We start from the raw sequence: 19,414 nt of genomic DNA, 5'->3' as shown, positions 1-19,414 counted from the left end.
ATATCATTCTTTTCTCAGACTGAGGTTCCTTGGGGACAGGAAAGCATTTCTCCCCAAGCCCTCTGCCCAGGGTAGGGCTCTCCAGATGGCTAGGGGGGAAAGCTGGTGAGGCGGTCACCAGGCCAGGAATCAGTGTGTCTGCCCACTGCCCCCATCTCCCAGCCCAGGAGTCCCTGAGGGAGCCTCAGCCGTCCATTCCCAGGGTGCAAGAATGCAGGAACTTTCCCCTACAAGTTGCCATTCCGCCTGTGGGGTGTTGGGAGGCTGTCCTTAGTAACGTGTCTCATAATATTTGCGGTGTCAGGGACGGTTGCTAGCAGCAGGGCACCCGACTGGCTGAACCTGATTGGGCCGCAGAGGCAGTGGCTGGGTGCTAAGCCCTGGACGGGCAAGTCAGGACTCTGAGCTCGTTTCCTGGTCTGAACACTTCCCTCTCTCAGGGGCCCCCACGCTCCGTCCAGGAGCATGTCTGGTGGTCCCTGATTCCCAGTCGGGAACGGCCTCTGCCTTCTGCAACCCCGGTCCACGGTGCAGGAGCCAGCCCGCCTCCGCTCGCTGAGAACTAACCGTGGCCATCTCTTCCCGACTCTGCATTCACAGCCTCACCTGGTAGCTAGAATCAGCCATGGCGGGAGCATTTACATCACTGAAAATGGCCAAAACAGGGATCTGTCCCCTCCCCACAGAAAGCCAGCCGTCATCACAGCACACCACCGCCCCAGCCCTCGCAGAAAGGAACAGGGTCTTCTCTCCCAGCCGCAGCACTGGGGAAGCTTCTGGTGCTCTTTGTTACATAAGGAAACACATAGGCATCCATGCTGCACCAAAGCACCTAGGAGGATGTGCTGGGGCTCCTGGGAACACCACCTGGATGGTGTGTGTTTAGAGGGCCTGGGCTCATAGCCCCGCTTGGCCAGTTTGCATCTTTGAGATATTGGACAATTATTATTATGATGATTATTTTTAAATTTATTTTTATTGTAAACAAATGGGATACATGTTGTTTCTGATTGTACATGGAGTAACAGCATACCATTTGCGTAATCATACATTTACATAGGGTAATGATGTTTGATTCAGTCTGTTATTTTTTCCTTCCCCCCCACCCCTCCCACTCCTCTTTTCCCTCTATACGGTCCCTCTTTCTTCCATTCTTGTTCCCCTCCCACCCCCCATTATGTGTCACCATCCGCTTATCAGTGAGATCATTCACCTTTTGGATTTTTGAGATTGGCTTATCTCACTTAGTGATAATTATTATTATTATTATTTTTAAAACATTTCTTTTAGTGGTCAGTGGATCTTTATTTATTTTTTTGTTTATATGTGGCGCTGAGAATCAAACTCAGTGCCTCACACATGCTAGGCAAGCACTCTACCACTGAGCCACAACCCCAGCCCTGGACAATTATTTTTGTTTCTGTGTCTGTAGAGTGTATAAAAATCATACTCACTTCTCAGATTGTGGTGAGGAGGAAATGGGATGAAGGATCTGCAAAGGCCTAGCTCACTGTGTGGCACTCAGGGGGTCTCTGGAAGAATTTTTTAAAGTGTTTTGTAAGCTGGGTGCGATGACACATGCTTGTAATCCCAGTGACTATGGAGGCTGAGGCAGGAGGATCGCAGGTTGGAGGTCAGTCTCAGCAACTTAGTGAGGCCCTAAGCAACTTATGGAAACCCTGTCTCAAAATAAAGGTTGTAGCTCAGTGGTAAAAGCCCCTGGGTTTAATTTCCAGTACCAACAAACAAACAAACAAAATGAAAGTGTATATATATATATATATATATATATATATATATATATATAATTTTTTTTTTTTTTTTTTTTTTTTTTTTTTTTTTGGTACCAGGGATTGAACCCAGGAGCACTTAACCACTGATCCACATCGCCAGCCTTTTTAATGTTTTATTTAGGGACAGGGTCTCACTGAGTTGCTTAATGCCCCACCAAGTTGCTGAGGCTGGCTTTGAACTCACGATTCTCCTACCTCAGCCTCCCAAACCGCTGGGATTATAGGCATGAGCTACCATGCCTGGCAAAATAAGTGTTTTGAAACAGAGATCACGTTATGCATGTGAGTGGCTTATTATTACTCCAGAGTTGGCATCATCTGTCACTCCCACCCCTCACTTGGAATCCTACACTAAAATCTGGAACTCCCAAGGCAAAGCTTTGCAAATCCCTTGCCTCCAAGGCCTCTGAGTAGAGAATGTGCTCCTTGTGGGCTTGGGGGCCTTTTTACCTGGGCAGGGAGGGGCTGCATAGGTAGCAGTGGGGCTCACCCGTAGGGACCCCCTTTCCGGTTGCAATAAGCTCACTCCTCAGGGGGCCGCCACCTTCCTGCAGTGTCGGTTCAGTGAGGACAGCAGGGGCTGCCTGCCCCCAGCCAGTAGGCAGCAGGGGCCGGGATCGGAGAAGGCCGACCTGCCTGCTACCTGGCGGGGCAGAGTCCTGAATCTGCGCGCTCCTCGCCCTTGCCTGGCGGACCCAGAGAGGCACAATTATGAGAAACGGGAAGTAGAACATGCGTCCTGGTCTTTGCAGGCTCTGGGGAAGGCCTTCCAGCGTCCATCCGTGCGTCCGTCCATCCAGGAGTTACCACGAGGCCTGTTTCCTGGAGGGGCCGTGTGAGCCCATGGAGAGCGGGGCACACGTGGGGGGCTTGCACACGCACGTTTTGTATTTTGATAGTTATATTTTATTTGAATACAAATTAAAAATGAGAATTTGCACACAGAACCCACGATTTCCAGGACGTTGTTGCTTAGGGTCGGGATAAGGAAAAAAGTCGATTTAAATTCTGTTTAGAAAGAAATCTCAAGTCCATTTCGGCGCCTGTGGTATGGCAGGGTGGCAAGATGGCACAGGCTGACGTGCCTGCGGGTGTTTGGGACTGTCAGGGGATTCTGGGCTAGAACTTGGCCTGTATTTTCAGCTGAAAAAAACCACAGACGGGGCAAGTTTCCACAGAGTCTGGATCCGGGGGGCTCTGGGCCCTCCGTGGTCGAGAGGGCAGGCTGTCCAAGGCGGGGACAGGATATGGGAGCCCCTCTGTTCAGTCCTCCTGGACCAGCGTGGCAGAAGCCAGGCCCTTGGTTAGTCAGCCTGGGAAGGCCAGGGGACCAGGATGAGTGCGGGCGGCCTAGCCTCCCCTTGGCCTGTGCTGGCCTCCAGGGCACGTCCCAGCCTTGGCCCCGCCCCCTTCATGCCTGGGAAGCCTCTAGCCCCCAGGAGATGACTTCCATTGTTTTTGAACACGAAGACCTGCAGCTGGTGATCCCGGAGGACCCCGTACCTCCACATCCACTGCGGAGCCTCCGGCGCTTTCTTGCATTCACCTGGGTTCTCCACACCCTCTCTCCCTCCAGCCTGCAAGTTCCTCCCTGGCAGAAATTTTATTCATCTTCATTTACCCGGGCGAGCTTGGTACCTGGCACCTGGTAGGTGCTTAATAACTGTTGAGTGCATGAATGAATGTTGAGAGATGAGTTTCAGTTTGGGGTTTGCTGTGTGATGTTAGATAAGTTGGTCCACCTGTCTGGGCTTCAGTTAGCTGAGGTGGCCTCCCATTTTTTATTAGTTCTTTTTAGTTATACATGACAGTAAGGTGTATTTTGACATATCATACCTGCACGGAGTATGACCTCCCATTCTTGTGGTTGTACATGATGTGGAGTTACACTGGTCGTGTTTTCATATATGACATAGGAAAGCTATGTCCTAATCATTCTACTGTCTTTCCTATTCCCATCCCCCCTCCCTTCTCTTCATTCCCCTTTGTCTAATCCAATGAACTCCTATTCTTCTATCCCTGCCCCGCTTATTGTGAATTAGCATCTGCATATCAGAGAGAACATTTGGTCTTTTGTTTTTTTTGGAACTGGCCTGTTTCATTTAGCATGATAGTCTTCAGTTCCATCTATTTACCGGCAAATACCATAATTTCATTCTTTATGGCTGAGTAATATTCCATTGTGTGGAATTTTCTTTATCCATTCATCTGTTGAAGGGTATTTAGGTTGGTTCCATAGTTTAGCTATTGTGAATTGAGCTGCTATGAACATTGATGTGGCTGCGTCACTGTAGTATGCTGATTTTAAGACCTTTCAGTTGTCTCTGTTAACACATTCCTGGTCTCGAGAAGAGCACAGTGTGGTTTAAGGGCAGAAATGGCAGAGCTTAAGCGCCTGCATCCATTCCTGGTTCTGCTGTGTAACAGCTGTTTGACCTTGGGCAATTGTATGTTGTTTCTGCAACTTTCCCCTTCTGTGAGGTGGTGAGGATGATAGTACCTGCTTCAAAGGGTTGTTAGGGTTGAAAGGCTTGTATGTGTGAAGCTGGCATGTGACCTTCAGCATGGAAGTTGCTGCTGTCTTGATAGTTACTGCAGATCAGACAAAGGCTCCCTGGGATTCCAGGAGACATCAACACATCGCCTGAGGTCCTTGCAGGCAAGATGGGGAAATGGGGTCTGAATTAAAGCACAACTGGGTGGATTCCCAAATACAAGGAGGGTTTCTTGTGGGGAAGCCACAGGGCTCTCTCCTCACTCTCTGCCAAGATCATGCTATTGGATCAAAGTGAAAAGGGGAATTTTCGGCCCTCATGCCCACATGCCCACTCACAGCCCATGCAGCCCCTTGGGAGCCGGGTGGATCCCATGGGACTGGATTTTCTTTGAGGGTGAGAAGAGGCCTGATCCGTCGTGTATCTCCTGCACCACTTAACTCAGTGTTCAGCCAGTGGTAGATGCTCAATAATATACATGTGCACATATATACACGTACCTATTTGTCAAATGTACGAGCACTTCCCAGCTTAGGTGGGCAGGTTTGGGGAGGGATGACTAATGCTTCAGAGGTGAGAACAGAGACTTACAACCATCTCCAGAGGCTGGAAGATGGCAAGGAATCGACAAAATGAGACCAAATGGAGATTCGTTCACTCAAATTTTTATTGAGTAGGACACGAGGCACTTAGAGAATACAGAAGTAAGCCAAAGAGACAAAGCCCCTGCCCTCACGGAGCTCACAGCCTAGAGCAGGGGGACCTACCAACAAAATGAGTCAGTAAAACTCGGGGCATCCTAGGAAGGGAGGGGTGCTAAGTAGAAAGAAATAAAGCAAGGAAGGGCTTAAGAGGTGGCCTTAGTGTTGCAGTGTTGGTTGAGGGCAGTCCGAGATGATGGCACTTGAATAAAGACTTGAAGGAGGTGGGCAGCAGCCTGGGTGGGTATCTGGGGAGGAGCTATCCAGGAAGAGGGAATGGCAAGTGCAAAGGCCCTGAGGCAGAGTGTTCCAGGAATATTTAAGAATAAATGAGGGAGTAAACTAGGTTAGAGCCTTTTTCATGCTCTGCACTTTTCTCTCCTTATCATAATTACAATTGAAGACTTGTCTAATTACCTATTTAATATCTGTTTCCTCATCAGACTCCCAGGTTTCTTGGTGCAGGGGCTGGGCCTGGGTCTTGGCTACATTCCTAATTTTCAGCATAGCACCTGCACATAGTAGGTGCTCACCCATATTTTGGTGAATCAGATATACAAGTGGTATTTGGGCAAAGAAAGAAAAAAAATCACCTGCATAAAGAAGAACAGGTTGAGAACAATTGAAAGAGGTCAGGGAGTTGTAGCTGCGGCCAGGGCCTCTCCTGGAGTGGGGAGCAGCCCAGGAGCCCTCCCTGGGCTGCCGAGCGCGGGGCGTGGTTAGCGTAGAGCAGGGAAGAGGAGGAGAGGGAGCCCCTGCCGCACCCTGGCACTGTCGGGTGTGCCATGATTCTGCAGCTTGAGCCCTTTGCAGTTTTGCTGCGGTGGGATTGGGGATCTCGTGCACCTTTGTGCGCTGGGAAAAATCACTCAGCCAGCGAGGGGGCCTGGTTCAGTCTCCAAAATTGTCTTTTTCTCTCCATCACTGCATGGTCTTTTTTTTTTTTTTTTTTAATTCGTTCTTTGTAGACATACATGACAGTAGAGTGTTTTTTAACATAACATACATACGTGGAGTGTAACTTCCCATTCTGTGGTGGTACATGATGTGGAGTTACACTGGTCCTGTATCACATGTGAGCAAAGTTATGTCTGATCATTCTGTTGCCTTTCCCATTCCCATCCCCCTCCCTTCCCTTCATCCCCATTTGTCTAATCCAGTGAACTTCTAACCTTCCCTTCCGACCCTCCCTTGTTATGGGTTAGCATCCACATATCGGAGAGAACATTTGGCCTTTTTTTTTTTTTTTTTTGCGATTGGCTTATTTCCCTTAGCATTAAGAGTCTCCAGTTCCATCCATTTACTGGCAAATGGCTTGATTTCATTCTTCTTTATGGCTGAGTAATATTCCCTTGTGTATATATGCCAATGGATTTTCTTTATCCATTCATCTGTTGAAGGGCATCGAGGTTGGTTCCATAGCTTAACTATTGTGAATTGAGCTGCTATGAACATTGATGTGGCTGCATCACTGTAGTATGCTGATTTTAAGTCCTTTGGGTATATGATAACGAGTGGGATAACTGGATCAAATGGCTGTTCCATTCCAAGTTTTCTAAGGAATCTCCACACTGCTCTCCAGAGTGACTGCAACTGCTTGATCTTTTAAACTAAACATAGAGGAAGCACCTAGTATAGCAACATTTGCAAATCTGGGGATTCAAGAAGGTCCCTTGATATAATTGTCAATGGTTCAAAATCCTTCTCTTTAAACAGATCTCATTGATGCCTAGCGTGTTTCAGGCCCCGAACGGGACAGAGTGGTGCACGGAACTGATGTCGTGTAGTTATGATTTAGTGTCTCGTGGTGTTCTCACAGAAGTTTGAAGGGTAGGCATGAGGAAGAGGGAGGAGGCTCATTTGGGCTGCTCTGTGGGGCTGTGGTCTGAGCTGGGTGGGGTGGCCCTGAGCAAGTGCCTTAGATCCCAGAGTGAGCAGGGAGTAGATTTCGAGGTCATCTGTGCAAGGTTGCAGGTTACCGGAGGGGCAGTCTCCTCCCCTGCCCCACACCCCCAGGGCCTCAGAGTCCTCAAGCCTAAAACAAAGACACTGGATCAGATGACACTGAAGCTCCCTTGCGGCTCCATAATATCACAAATATGGGGAAGTTCCTTGCAGGTGGGTTTGGTCCCATGCCAAGTGTGACTTCTGTCCTTCACCCTTAACGTGGAGAAGGAACGATGGCAGAATTTAGTTCATGTGGCCCATTTTTGAGCACATCCCACACCCAGAGGGAAGGCCCGCAACTTGCCTCTGGAAAGCAGTCCCCCGGGTGAGGGTTTGGAGCTGTTCCCACTGGACTCCAGGCCGTTACCAGCTCTCCCCTTCTGACTCTGGGGCAGCTTCCTCTCCCGGGGACACGCCACCCGCTCCTGGGTCTTTCTCCTCTCTCTTCTTCCTTGCCTGGTCCCTCATCCCTTGACCTGCTTTGCTCGCATCATCAAAGGCCCTGCCTCTCTTCCCCTTCAGTGCCATCCCCTGGGAGGGAGGAAGGGGCTTAGGACGCCTCCCAGCCCTCGGCCTCGGGCGGAGCACCTGCGGGATTGTTCTCATTGCTGAGCTGACTTCCTCATAGCATACCTCTTGGTTGTCCAGCATGCTGAGTGTCTGACTTGAGTTGCGTAGTCAAGGGCCTGGGTATCCTATCTTAGAAGGCACTGGGTTCTAGAAAAGAGAGGAATAGCCCTCTTGCCATTTAAAGACATTGTAGACATTCCTAAGAATCAGGGCCATCCAATTATGTAGGCCGGCAGGGAGGAGCCTAAGGCCGCCTGCTGGACGCCCTTCCCCGGGGACCCTGCCTGGGCGGGAGGGGAACCGTGTGCTCCTCTGCCGGCCAGCCTCTGCTCCGAGGCAGAATCCATCCGTGAGGTTCCCGCATCCCCTGTTTCTGCTCCCAGTCCTTCAATACAGTCTTCTAAAAGCTCATTTTATTTTGGAGACTGGGAGCCTCTGATGTGTACCCTGGATGCCCCAGGTGGATGAGCCTGGCACCGTGAGGGCGGGAGGGACAGGGACTCAGGCTGGGCTCATCCTGGAGGGAGCTGCCTGCTGGAGCAGGTGGCGCCTCGTGGATGATTGATTACTGGGTTGGGCGGGAGGAGGAACTGGGAAACCCTGCTTTTCTGTCATTTCCAAATCCTGAAGTGTCTTTTAGCTCACGATGGCATCGATACCTCTGCTCACCTCCCGGCTCCACAGTGCCTTCCTCCCTGGCCTCCTTAAGCTCGAGCCTCCTTTTAGAGGCTCATTCTCCTAGGTCGGCCTCCCCAGGACACTCTCATGCCTTGTCTGACCCCCTCCTCCTTCCTGTCCCCTGGATATCCCTCCTCTCCTTCCCCCTCTCCTTCAGAAAGCCTTCCTTAAATGACCTTCTGTACCTTTGCTTGGGACTGTCCCTCCCCATCCTCAGCACTCTGCTCCAGGTCCCCAGTTGCTTCCTTGACTTTGGGCCAGGCCCATCTGTCCCACCAGCCCAGGGGCTCCCAGGGGAGGGCCAGGGTCTCCTTCTTCCTTGAGTTCTGCACGTGTGAGACACCCATTCCCCAGGTGTGTCAGAGTAGGTCAGCCGGAGCCGAGTGACACACAGTCAGGCAGAGAGCATCTTGCTCTTTGAGGCCCAACCCAGGTACGGGAGGGGATAAAAGTCTCGTGCCAGGGCCCCGGGGCAGGAACACACACACCTTGACCATCCGTCTGTCTGTCTGCATCTGTGTGACTGTCTGTCTCTGCCATGTCTCTGTCCCCGTGCCGGACCCAGAGGGGCTTCAGCGCTCGCTCGGCCTGTTCTGCTCTCTCAGGGGGCCACAGCAGGGGCAGCTTCAGCAGCAGGAGCCTCAGTTCCTTCGGCGGGTGCAGGGGGGGCTCTCGTGGGCGGGGCTGGGGGTCGAGGGGAAGGCTGGGGGTGCGGATGAGGCAGAAGAGTGGGGAGCCTGGGCTTTCCCTGTGCCCTCCGGGGGGCATCCAGGAAGTGACCTTCGACAAGAATCTGCTGACCCCACTGAAGATTGAGATTGACCCCCAGTTCCAGGTGGTGAGGACGCAGGAGACCCAAGAGATCAGAACCCTCAACAACCAGTTTGCTTCCTTCATTGACAAGGTGAGGGTCAACTGGACCTGGTCCCTGTCCGCCTCAGAGGGGGCTCTCTTGATGGACTGGGAGTGGGGAAGTCTGTCCTTCCTCTCCCACTTTTCTAGTCACTTCAGCAGCAAGCGGTCTGGTTACGCTGAGGCCCTGTTTTCCAAGGCTGGGGCTCAGGGACAGAAAACAGCTGGCCTATGGTGGGAAGACCCTTCCCTGTGGTGGGAAGACCCTTCCCTGTTAGACCGTCCAGTCATTTTGATGCGTTCAGGCTCTGATGAAAGGCCACCAGGCTCTTCCTGCCCAGGCGGGGTTGGAAGGTGGGGAAGGGGTGCTGGCGGGAGGGTCCCCGAAGCTTTACTTTGCAGAGGTTGCCTGAGGAGTCCCACAGGAGTCTCAGGGCCCTGTGCTGGGGTTGCAGGTGCGGTTCCTGGAGCAGCAGAACAAGGTCCTAGAGACCAAGTGGCACTTGCTGCAGCAGCTGGAGGTGAGTGACAGTCCCCGGGGCCTGGAGCCTGTCTTTGAGGACTACCTGGTGCATCTTAGGAGGCAGCTGGAGCAGCTGCAGAGAGACCGAGGGGCTCTGGATGCCGAATTGAAGGCCTGCCAGGACCAGGAGGAGGAGTATAAGACCAAGTAGGTTCTGGAGCTTCCCCGGTGGGGTCTAGGAGGGCCGGAGGCTCTGTAACCTCCCCCTTGCTGGGTGCTCAGAGGTACATGACTCCTTCCCTCTCCTGCTCTGTGTCCTCTTTTCCCTGACTCACAAGGGCCCCACCTTCTATGGGTAGAGGAGACCCCACAGCCCCCACTTCCACCCAGGTTTGGAGAGATTCAGAGGAGGAAGGTTGGGTGACCTGTTTCCAGTGGGCCAAGGCACATTTCCCACAGGCCATGTTCCTGGGCTGGGAAGGGCTATTTAGACAATGCCTTGGTGGCTTTTTTTTTTTTTTTTTTTAGAAATTAATTCCTGTTTAGCAGGCTGTGGGCTATAATGACTCAGATATTCTCTGGTCTCAGGGGTGGAAGGAAATCAATTTATTGGGATCATCCCCAGTTCTAGGGCATGATTCACAGCTGGGCTCCAAGGTAGGTCACCTGGTGGTGTGGAGAGAGCCCTCAACTGGCAGGAGGCCTGGGTGGAGAGACTGTGGCAAGAACTGGCCATGTGGCCTTGGCAAGCCATTGTACCTCTCCCAGGCCCAGTTTCCATATCCATGCGCCGGGGAAAGGTCATCTACCCTTCTTACCCCCCAGAACTGTTGGGAGTAGGCTCTAAAGAGGAGGAAGGAAGGCCCAGGAAGGAGCCCAGGGCTGGGCCAGGTGGCCTGGGTTCTGGGTCTGCTATGGCTGACTGATCCTCGGTGGGAACTTGGTCCAGTCCTTTCCCCTAATAACCCAAACAACCTACTGCAGATGAGGGTGTGAGTGCCAAGTGAGAACAGGCATTTGAATGTGCGCTAGAAGCTGTGAAGTAATGTGACCTGTCATCATAGGGACATGGGCTGGAAGAGTGGCACAGGGACATGGCTAAGAGGTGACAAAGCCTCCTGGCAAGAAAGCAGAATGGGGCTGGCCAAAGTTTCTTCTTTGGACCATCTAAAGCCAGGGAGCCCTCCTCAGGGAGGACATGCTGGGAGGAGGGCCGTGGGCCCTGGCCTGGCACCTCACTGTCCCTTTCTATTTACTTGGCAGGTACGAGAAGGAGGCCCACAAGCATGCCACAGTGGAGAATGACTTTGTGGTCCTTAAAAAGGTGAGGGAGTGTCAAGAGCTCCACTCAGATCCTGAGCCCCCGCTGTGCACGGAGCCTGGTCCTAGACGGGAGGCAGAAGGTGGCGATCCTGAGTGAGGACACCCCACCACTCCACCTGCAGGCCCGCCACCCCCTGGGACACAGGACATCTTTCTAGACACAGGGACTTTAAGACTAGATCCAATTGAGGCCCTACATGATGAGTTCTGGGTATCACTGAAGGAGTGGGTGGAGAAGAAGTGGAGGCAATCAGGGAAGTTTCCAGAAGGTGGCATGGGCCAGTGTAGGGCAAAGAAGAGAGAAGGACAGGGTGGGTCTGGAGGAGGAAGCCAGGGGCATCTGGAGAGTGGGCGTTGGGCAGTGGGTGCCCAGAACTCCAAGCCAGCGTAAAGTTCACAAAGAGGAAGTGAAAGACACATGATTTCTGTCTCCCTGTCTCCAGGACGTGGATGGGGTTTTCCTGAGTAAGATGGAGTTGGAAGGCAAGCTGGAAGCTCTGAAAGAATACTTCTGCTTCTTGAAGCGTCTGTATGAAGAAGTGAGGATCTGCCCAGGGCAGGCCAGAGCGGAGAAGGGGACAGTGTGGGCAGGCGCCCTGTGGCCATGTGGGGAGTGACCAGGAGGAGAAGCCAGTTAGGGTGGCTTGATCTGTGTTTATTCAGTCATTCTACAATCAGTTATTGAAAGCTTACTGTGTGGATCATCAGGGAATAACCAGACAAAACCCACAAAGCTTGTTTTCTTTTGGAAGACAGACATAAGCACTGGGCTTGTGAATAATGATGCTGCATGACAGAAGGTGACAGACTCAATGGAGAATAGGGAAAAGAGGGATGGGAATGTGGGGCAGGTGGTGACTTCAACTAGGCCTTACTGAGAAGATAGAATTAAAGTGAAGGTCTGAAGGAGGTGCGGAAATTCATGCAGGTGGGCGTCTGGGACTGTGGGTAAGTGTTATGGCCCACAGCCACGCGTACTGGTGTCTTTAAGCCAATGCAAGGAGGCCACATGCTGGAGCATAGGAGCAAGTGGGCGAGGAGAGTGATAAGGAGACAGAGGAGTGATGGAGACAGGTGATTTTGGGTCTTGGGGCCATTTCCTTTAACAGCCAAGCTGCAAGGGTCACTAGAGACCACTTCTATGACCTTATTTTCAGGTGGGGAGACTGAGGCTCACAGAGGGCAGGCCACATGCAATGCCACTAAACGTGAATGAGGGTGGCCAGTTGACGGAATGTGGGCAGATGTTCAGGCATCCTCCCCAACCGAGGGTTCCAGGGAGACGGAGTGGTTGTTGGTGGCCACTGAGACAGTCTTTCCTGTAGGAGCTGGGTCAGCTGCAGACCCAGGCAAGCGACACGTCTGTGGTGCTGTCCATGGACAACAACCGCTGCCTGGACTTCAGTGACATCATTGCTGAGGTCCGCGCCCGGTACGAAGAGATCGCCCAGACCAGCAAGGCTGAGGCGGAGGCCCTGTATCGGACCAAGGTGCTGGGGCCGGGGGATGGCACAGAGCTGGCAATGGCTGGGTCTCCGTGTCCTCACCCTAGGTGGTCACCCAACCTGGGTCCACTGGGGCAGTTCTGATAGCCTCCGTGAAGGTCCAGGGTTGGGTGGGCAGGACCATATCCTCTGCAGGGCAACTGTGGGAGACGAACTTGGTCTTCCATAGGCACAATGGCTACGTCGGCGTCTCCAGCAGTTAACCCACATCTTGAAGACGAGGATGTGGAGAGGCATCTCCAAAGGCGGGGAGGTGGTATTTCCTCAGTGTTGGGGTCAAAGGTGGCAGTCTTCTCAATCACTGGTGTCTCCTCCGTTCCCCTCAGTACCAGGAGCTTCAGGCATCGGCCCAGATTCATGGGGACACCATGAAGGAAACCAAGGTCCAGATGTCCCAGCTGCAGCAAGCGATCAAGAGGCTGCAGAGTCAGATCGCCAGTCTCAAGGAGCAGGTCCGCCTCCCAGGCCTCCGCTCACTGCCTTGTGCCTCAGCTGTCCCCAGGGCCAGTCTCTCCAAGCCTAGTTCACCAGTGGGTTGTGGGAAGCCTTGACACCCAAATGGGGCTTTGGATAACTTGGGGTGGAGAGGTCCCCATGTATCCTCTGGGATGAATTCAGCTTCCTTCTGAGACTTCCAGGCTATTTGTTGGATTTTTCAGGAAAGGGCCCCTGTTTTGCACAACCCCAGGGGGTGGTCCACATTCAGGGGACATCTTGCTTTTGGCTAGATAGTTTCATGAATCTCTTTTTTTTTTTCCTTGTCTTTTATTTATTTATTTTTTCTTAAATTTACTTATTTATTTTTCATTTTTACAGACAGCATTTTGATTCATTGTGCACAAATGGAGTATAACTTTTCATTTCTATGGTCGTACACCATGTAGACTCACACCATTCATGCAATCATAGGGTAATGATGTCTGTCTCAGTCCACTATCTTTCCTGCTCCCGCTCCCTCCCACCCCATTTCCCTCTGCACAATCCAAAGTTCCTCCATTCTTCTCTTACACCCCTGCCACTCCCCACCCCTGTTATGTATCAGAGAAAACATTTGACCTTTGGTTTTTTTGGGCTTGGCCTATTTCACTTAACATGATATTCTCCAGCCCCATCCATTTACCTGCAAATGCCATAATTTTATTCTTCTTCATGGCTGATTATGGCTGAGTATCCATTGTGTATATATACCATAATTTCTTTATCCATTCATCTGTTGAAGGGCATCTAGGTTGGTTCCACAATCTAGCTATTGTGAATTGAGCTGCTCTAAACATTGATGTGGCTGCATCACTTTAGTATGCTGATTTTAAGTCCTTTGGGTATAAACCCATGAATCTCTTTTCTCATCTCTTTTTTTGGACTTTTATTCTTCAAACCAAGCAGGGACTTAAGGTCAATCACTGACTATCTGGTCCCCTTTTGGGAAGGGTCGGAGCCCAGAGAAAGGTACCCTCCTTAGGCAGGTGCCTCACAAGCCTCTGAGCGGGAAGGGCAGGTGCACGGAGGGCCGCGCTTCCCTGCTCCTTGCAGAGCGCTCACTCCTAGTTGGGAAGGGTTTTGATTTAATAAGTTTTCAAGTTTTTGCACTCAGATTCTCCAAACCCAAAGAGTCAATTTTGGGATCCACAGAGGGTGGTGAGCAGAGACCAGAGCGTTTCTTATGAGATCCCTCTTGGGGATCAAGTGCCCTTTTTCTAATGGCCTGGGTGCCCCTGTGCCAGGTCCCAGGTGCTGGATGCCATCAGGTTCCTACTCTGCCACCCTTCACCTTTCTGAGCCTCAGCTTCTCTAGGTGTAGAGTGGAGATGACGTCCCAACTGTGGGTGCCCGTGTGGGAGCGGAGCGGAGCCTTCAGGGAACCGCTTCCTTTTTGGTTGGATGTGAGTCTGGTGAGGCAGGGAGCCTGTCCTTCCCCGGGTTCCCTGCTAACTGGAGAATACATGTGGAGGCTGCATCTCAGACGGAAGCTCAAGGCAGTGGTTTGATGGACTGAGCAACAGGACAGAACATTGTCACAGGGCCGTCCCCAGAAACTTAAGGACCCTGGCTGCCCTCGAGCTGAGACTTGAGGATAAGGGCCCATACAGGACAGGAAGCCCTCTAAATGTTTGGTTGCGGGGAAAGAAACGGGGAGGATCTCTTGAGCTCAAGGGACTTGTATTAGTTTCCTAGGCAGTTGAACTGCCATAAACTTGGTGGCTTAAAACAACCAAGAACTATATTCTTTTGCAGTTCTGGGACCTCTAAGTGTGAAATCAGGTGATTTGTCTGAAGGTTCTGCTGGGGGTAGGGAGGTCCTTCCTAGCTTCTTGTGGCTCCAGGGGCTCTTTAATTCTCTCTCTCTTTCTTTTTTTTTTGTATCAGGGATTGAACCCAGGGGTGCTTGACCACTAAGTCACATCCCCAGTCCCTCCACCCCATTTTTAAAAATTTTGAGACAGGGTCTTGCTAAGTTGCTTAGGGCCTCCCTAAGTGGCTGAGGCTGGTCACTGGGATTACAGGCGTGCTCCACCACGCCTGGCTACTTTCCTTGTTTTGTTGCTGCATCACTCTGACCTCTGTGTCTGTCTGAACACAGCCTCTTCTCTGTGTCTGTATTTACGTCCTCTTCCTTCTGATGAGGCCAGCAGCTGCTGGGTGAGTTGTCACCCTAGATGCAGAATGGCATCATCATGAGAGCCAGTAAAGACCATATTTCCAAATAAGTTACATCCTGAGGTTCTGGGTGGGCAGAAAAAAATTGGAGGATCCTATTCAACTCACTGCAGGAGCTAAGGAAGCATGGAAGCTATACTGTTCCTTAGAACTGGGGAGTGGGGTGGTCATGGCTGATTTTGAGCTCATGAGGATGATATCCCTCCGGCTATATCCACAGTGAGTGCTTTGGGAGGCCGTGTTGGACTTCCAGCCACTTTCTCCCTCATTTCTACCGCTTTCTAGAATGCCAACCTGCAGTCAGCCATTGCTGATGCTGAGCAGCGTGGGGAGCTGGCCTTCAAGGACGCTCAGGCTAAACTAGATGAGCTGGAGGGTGCTCTGAGGATGGCCAAGCAGGACATGGCCCGACTGTTGCGGGAGTACCAGGAACTGATGAGCACAAAGCTGGCCCTGGATGTGGAGATCGCCACCTACCGCAGGCTGCTGGAGGGCGAGGAGTGCTGGTGGGGCAGCTTGGAGGGACCTGGGAATATGCGGTAGGGTGGAGAAGGATGGAATGCCTACGAAGTACTCTCCTTGCCAAAGGGGATTCTGAGGCCAGTGGCAGTGTAGCACGCCTATCATCCCAGCAACTTTGGGAGGCTGAGGCAGGAGGATTCCAAGTTTGAGGCCAGCCTCAGCAATTTGGCAAGGTCCTGAGCAACTTAGTGAGACCTTGTCTCAAAAAATAAAAAAGGCTGGGGGTGTGGCTCATTGGTAAAGTGTGCCTGGGTTCGATCCCCAATATTAAAAAAAGGGGCAGGGGTGGTGGATTCTGAGAGATCTCCTGACACTGTGAGCTAAGAGCAATGAACTCTACTGGAAGGGATTTTCATTTGGGGACTGGATTTTCTATGCTGAGAAGATAGGGAGCTTCTTCTAGAGGCTTAAACACTAGGGGATGCATTCTTCGCAGACTTTCTTAGCATTTCTTCCTCTTGTCCTTTTCTCCTAGGATGTCAGGGGAATACAGCAGCCAGGTCACTATCTGTGAGTATCTGGGGACTTAGAGTGGTATTCCCCATGGGGCACTGAGGACCCTGCTGTGACCCTGGTGTATTTCTTGGCAGCAACAGCAGGAGGCAGTGCTGTGGTGTCCGGAGGAGTTGGTGATGGCCAAGTGGGCACTTGTGGACCCAGAGGACTCGGAGGCCAGGGAGGTGGCTTTGGGTCAGGTTGCTCCAGCATTGTGACTGGAGGCTTCAGTCATAACCCAGGTTCTGGACAGGAACCTGCTTTGGGTTCTTGCTCTGTGTCTGGCTCTGGCTTTGGTTCTGGCTCCAGCTGCAGCTCTAGCCGCGGCACCATCCTGAAGAAAACAGTGGAGTCAAGTGTGAAGACGTCCATCACGTACTGAGTGACGCGGCGCTTCCCTCCTGAACCCTCAGCTCCCACCTCATCCCCCAGCTCTGTGCGGTCAACTCCATGTCCACGGCCTGCAGCTCAAAGCAGCCTACGTGGGTTCCAAGACAGTCAAGAAGGTCCCACCTGCCTCCTGTTCTGAGTGCTCAGCCTGGTTGGCCTTGCTCTGCATGCTGATTTGCATCTCATTTGCATGCTGCCCATCCTAAATCAAGGTGCACTGTGCCTGGTCCTCCAGCCAGCTGACCACATTCTCTCCTTTTTCCGTGGCCTTCAGGCTGAGCTGGAAAGTCTCCTGGCTGGGCTTTGCAAGGCTACATCTCTATTCCAAAGCTTGTCCTTTAGGAGGAGCGGGGACCTGAGGCTGGAGGTTGGAACCAAGAGAGCTCACTGTTGTCCCACCCATGGCACACCCTGCTCTAGGTCTCTGTGAAGTGACACAGCATCCAGTTCTCCCTGCTGCATCTTCCTTCATCTCTCCCCTGGTTCCCCACTTCCTGCCCTCCCCCAAATTTTACCCAGGGCAACGATACTTGAGGGGCTGCAATGGGACTGGGGCTACTCTGGCAAGTGCTGGGTGTTGTGTTTCTCCCACCCTGTCTACTTCTGGGGTCTCCAGCATAATCCCTCCTACCTCTGACAGCCAGATCTTCCTTCTCAGAGCCCTTGGCCTTCAGGGTCAGAGGGCGGGCCTCCTGTGACTACTTCAGATCTCCTATGCTGGGAAATGGGGCCTTGTGGAAAGCCCCTCTGTGTCGTCTCTTTCAGTCCCACCCCAGTGATGCCCCGGCTCCGGGTCTTTGCGGGACCTGGTTCTTGCTACCTGCCCCCAGCTCTCATCTCTGAGTCTTAATTTGGCCCTTGCACTTCTGGATAGGAATGCCCAGCAGGTTAATAATTTCACCCAGATGCTGAGCAATAACCTTCAATATGGGTTCAAAGGACATTTTGGGGAGGCCGAAGGGCAGAGGTGGAGTTTCGCTGTGGCAACGTGCTGCTTCTCTGCTACTCTTTCCTGCCGTTCAGCCCTGCCCCCAACTTGCCCACCTCACTCAGGATGACATTTCTTTGTCATCCTGGAAGTGAGGACCAGAGAGTTAAGTTGACTTGAATGATAGGGCTGCTTCTGGGGTGTGGGTGGAGCTACCAAGGACACCACGGATCTCTCCATCAATTTTTCTCCTCCAGGAAATCTTCCTTAATTTCCTTACTGGACCCTTCCTGTCCCCAGCACATTCGAGCTGCACTTGCTGCTGTCCTGAGCGGTGTCTGTCTGGTTCTTGTTGGGGACTCAGCTCCTCTGTTGGCCTGGGACCTCTGGGCAGGTTCTTCTGTACCTAGGAAGGGAATCTCAGCTTAGCTCAGGCCTGGGGGGCTCTGATGGGGACTGGAGGCCGAAACTGTGCCCCTGCCCCTCTCTCTTTGAGCTGCCACCCCATGCTCAGGCCTGTCTGAACGTGAAGCTGGAAAGTCCCCCTCCTTTTCTCTCTCTCCGAGAGCTCTGCCGGAAGCCAGCAGTGTGGGAGTCTGGGCCGGGGCGAGGAGGGGCTGGGAGGATGCCTTCTTCACCCTCCCTGGCAGTCAGGTGGCTTCTGCCATTGCTCCCTCCCCTTGCCCCTTTACAGACTGAGGCGGGAACCTGGCTTAGCTCTCAACTCCATACCCGGGCTGTGGGGTATCACGCCATCCTCACCCTGCATCAGGGGGATGGAAGCCCTTTTCCTTAGCTCCATGGGTCCTCCATCAAAATGACCCAAGAAGAAGTTTCCCAGCCTTAGTGAAGGAGGCGTGGGTGGGTGAGACTGTGACCCTGCAGCTGGGCCTGGAGAACCAGGAGGTCAGAGACTAGCTGGGACACTGCTACCACCCCTAGAGCTGGGGTGCTCAAACACCCCAGGTTGTCCAGGACTGAGGGCGTGAACCTGGGACAATCCTGAGAAAATCAGAAGGAGGTGGTCAACCCGCGTGGAGCTGAAGAGACAAGAGAAGTGGCAGGAGCAGATGCGGAGGGCTTGGAACTGGGAAGGATCTCTGGAAACTGTAATCCCAGAGGGGAAGGAAAGAGGGAGCCGGAAATCGGACCTGCCCTCTCTCTCCCCCTCCTTCTGGTCTCCTGTTCATGTTTCCCTTTGGTCAACACTGGAGGAGAGCAGGGGAGCAGCCCATAGCAGGAGAGGCAGGTAGAGAATAGCTCTGGGGTGGGGAGGAAGCAAACGGGGCATAACTAGTATAAAGAATACCATGCTACCACACAGCCAGTGCTTAGGCTGCTCTGGGTCACATAGTAAGTGCTCAATAAATGCTGACTACAACGATTAATAGATTAGTAGAAAAATCCTACTTCTCCCTGGGGACTCCTCACCCCTGTATCTTCCCTGTGGCTCAGCACTCCCCTGGCCCACATCAGGGGCTCAGTAGCTGTTAGCAGCTGATTTGCTGCATTCCTCTGGCAGTGGCAACAGTAGCATGCACTCTGTTTTGCCTCCTGTTGGCTGGGAAGGACTCTGATCACCTTGGTCTCCAGACCTGGAGCCCCTCAGTCACAAGCAGCTCTCTCTTATGGAGAAACGGAGGGGAAGAAACTGCTCTTCCTTGGGCTTGTTAAAGAATATTTTTGGGAAGTCATTGATTTGGAAAAAAAAAAAAAAAAAAAAAAAAAAAGAACCCAATATGAAAATAGGAAGTTGAACTGTAGTATTTGACCCCTAGTTAATTGTGGGAGGCTCTTTAACCGATTAACCATTTAAGCTGGAACCAGTTAAGCTCTCTCTATGGCGCCCTTCCGTTTCCTCTAAGTGTTGTCAGTTCTCTGAAGCTGCTTTGTTCTGAGGTCTGTCCGATTCACTGGTGGGTTTTTTGGTTTGGTTATACTTTGTTCTGTTTATAACTGCTCAAATAAATTCTGCTAATCTTAAAAGTGTGAGTTTTTCCTTTTAAGAGGCAGCAGAGAGAAGGTCTGGGCTAGGATGTCTGAAAGCAGAGCGGAGGGCAGTGCTGGGAGGCAGGGGGCTGGCCACACCCCTGTCTG

The 19,414-nt window shown here is 52.1% G+C and overlaps 1 protein-coding gene across 2 annotated transcripts; it reads left to right on the top strand.

The window, feature by feature from the left end:
- Positions 1–8,628: 8,628 nt before the first annotated feature.
- Krt78 (keratin 78) lies at positions 8,629–19,050 on the top strand. Of its 2 annotated transcripts, none has more exons than XM_047551525.1 (9): positions 8,629–9,088; positions 9,492–9,706; positions 10,763–10,823; positions 11,266–11,361; positions 12,148–12,312; positions 12,654–12,779; positions 15,268–15,488; positions 15,980–16,014; positions 16,101–19,050. In XM_047551525.1, the coding sequence occupies exons 1-9, from the start codon at positions 8,723–8,725 to the stop codon at positions 16,379–16,381; spliced, it is 1,566 nt and encodes a 521-aa protein (XP_047407481.1). In that variant the 5' UTR covers positions 8,629–8,722; the 3' UTR covers positions 16,382–19,050. The 2 variants fall into 2 exon arrangements, with proteins under 2 accessions (XP_047407481.1, XP_047407480.1); XM_047551524.1 differs by having other exon boundaries at positions 16,095–19,050.
- Positions 19,051–19,414: the final 364 nt, after the last annotated feature.

This window comes from Sciurus carolinensis, chromosome 4 (genome assembly GCF_902686445.1).
Source record: "Sciurus carolinensis chromosome 4, mSciCar1.2, whole genome shotgun sequence".
Classification (NCBI taxonomy): Eukaryota; Metazoa; Chordata; class Mammalia; order Rodentia; family Sciuridae; genus Sciurus; species Sciurus carolinensis.
The sequence above is the reverse complement of the archived record's forward strand: the minus strand, read 5'-3'. Positions and strand labels throughout refer to the sequence as shown.

Bases quoted from the DNA above. Each gene is read 5' to 3' on its own strand.
- Krt78 (XM_047551524.1), top strand. From the start codon at position 8,723: ATGTCTCTGTCCCCGTGCCGGACCCAGAGGGGCTTCAGCGCTCGCTCG. The intron at 9,089-9,491 runs GTGAGGGTCAAC...CTGGGGTTGCAG, and splicing joins TTGCTTCCTTCATTGACAAG to GTGCGGTTCCTGGAGCAGCA. The intron at 15,489-15,979 runs GTGGGGCAGCTT...CTTTTCTCCTAG, and splicing joins CTGGAGGGCGAGGAGTGCTG to GATGTCAGGGGAATACAGCA.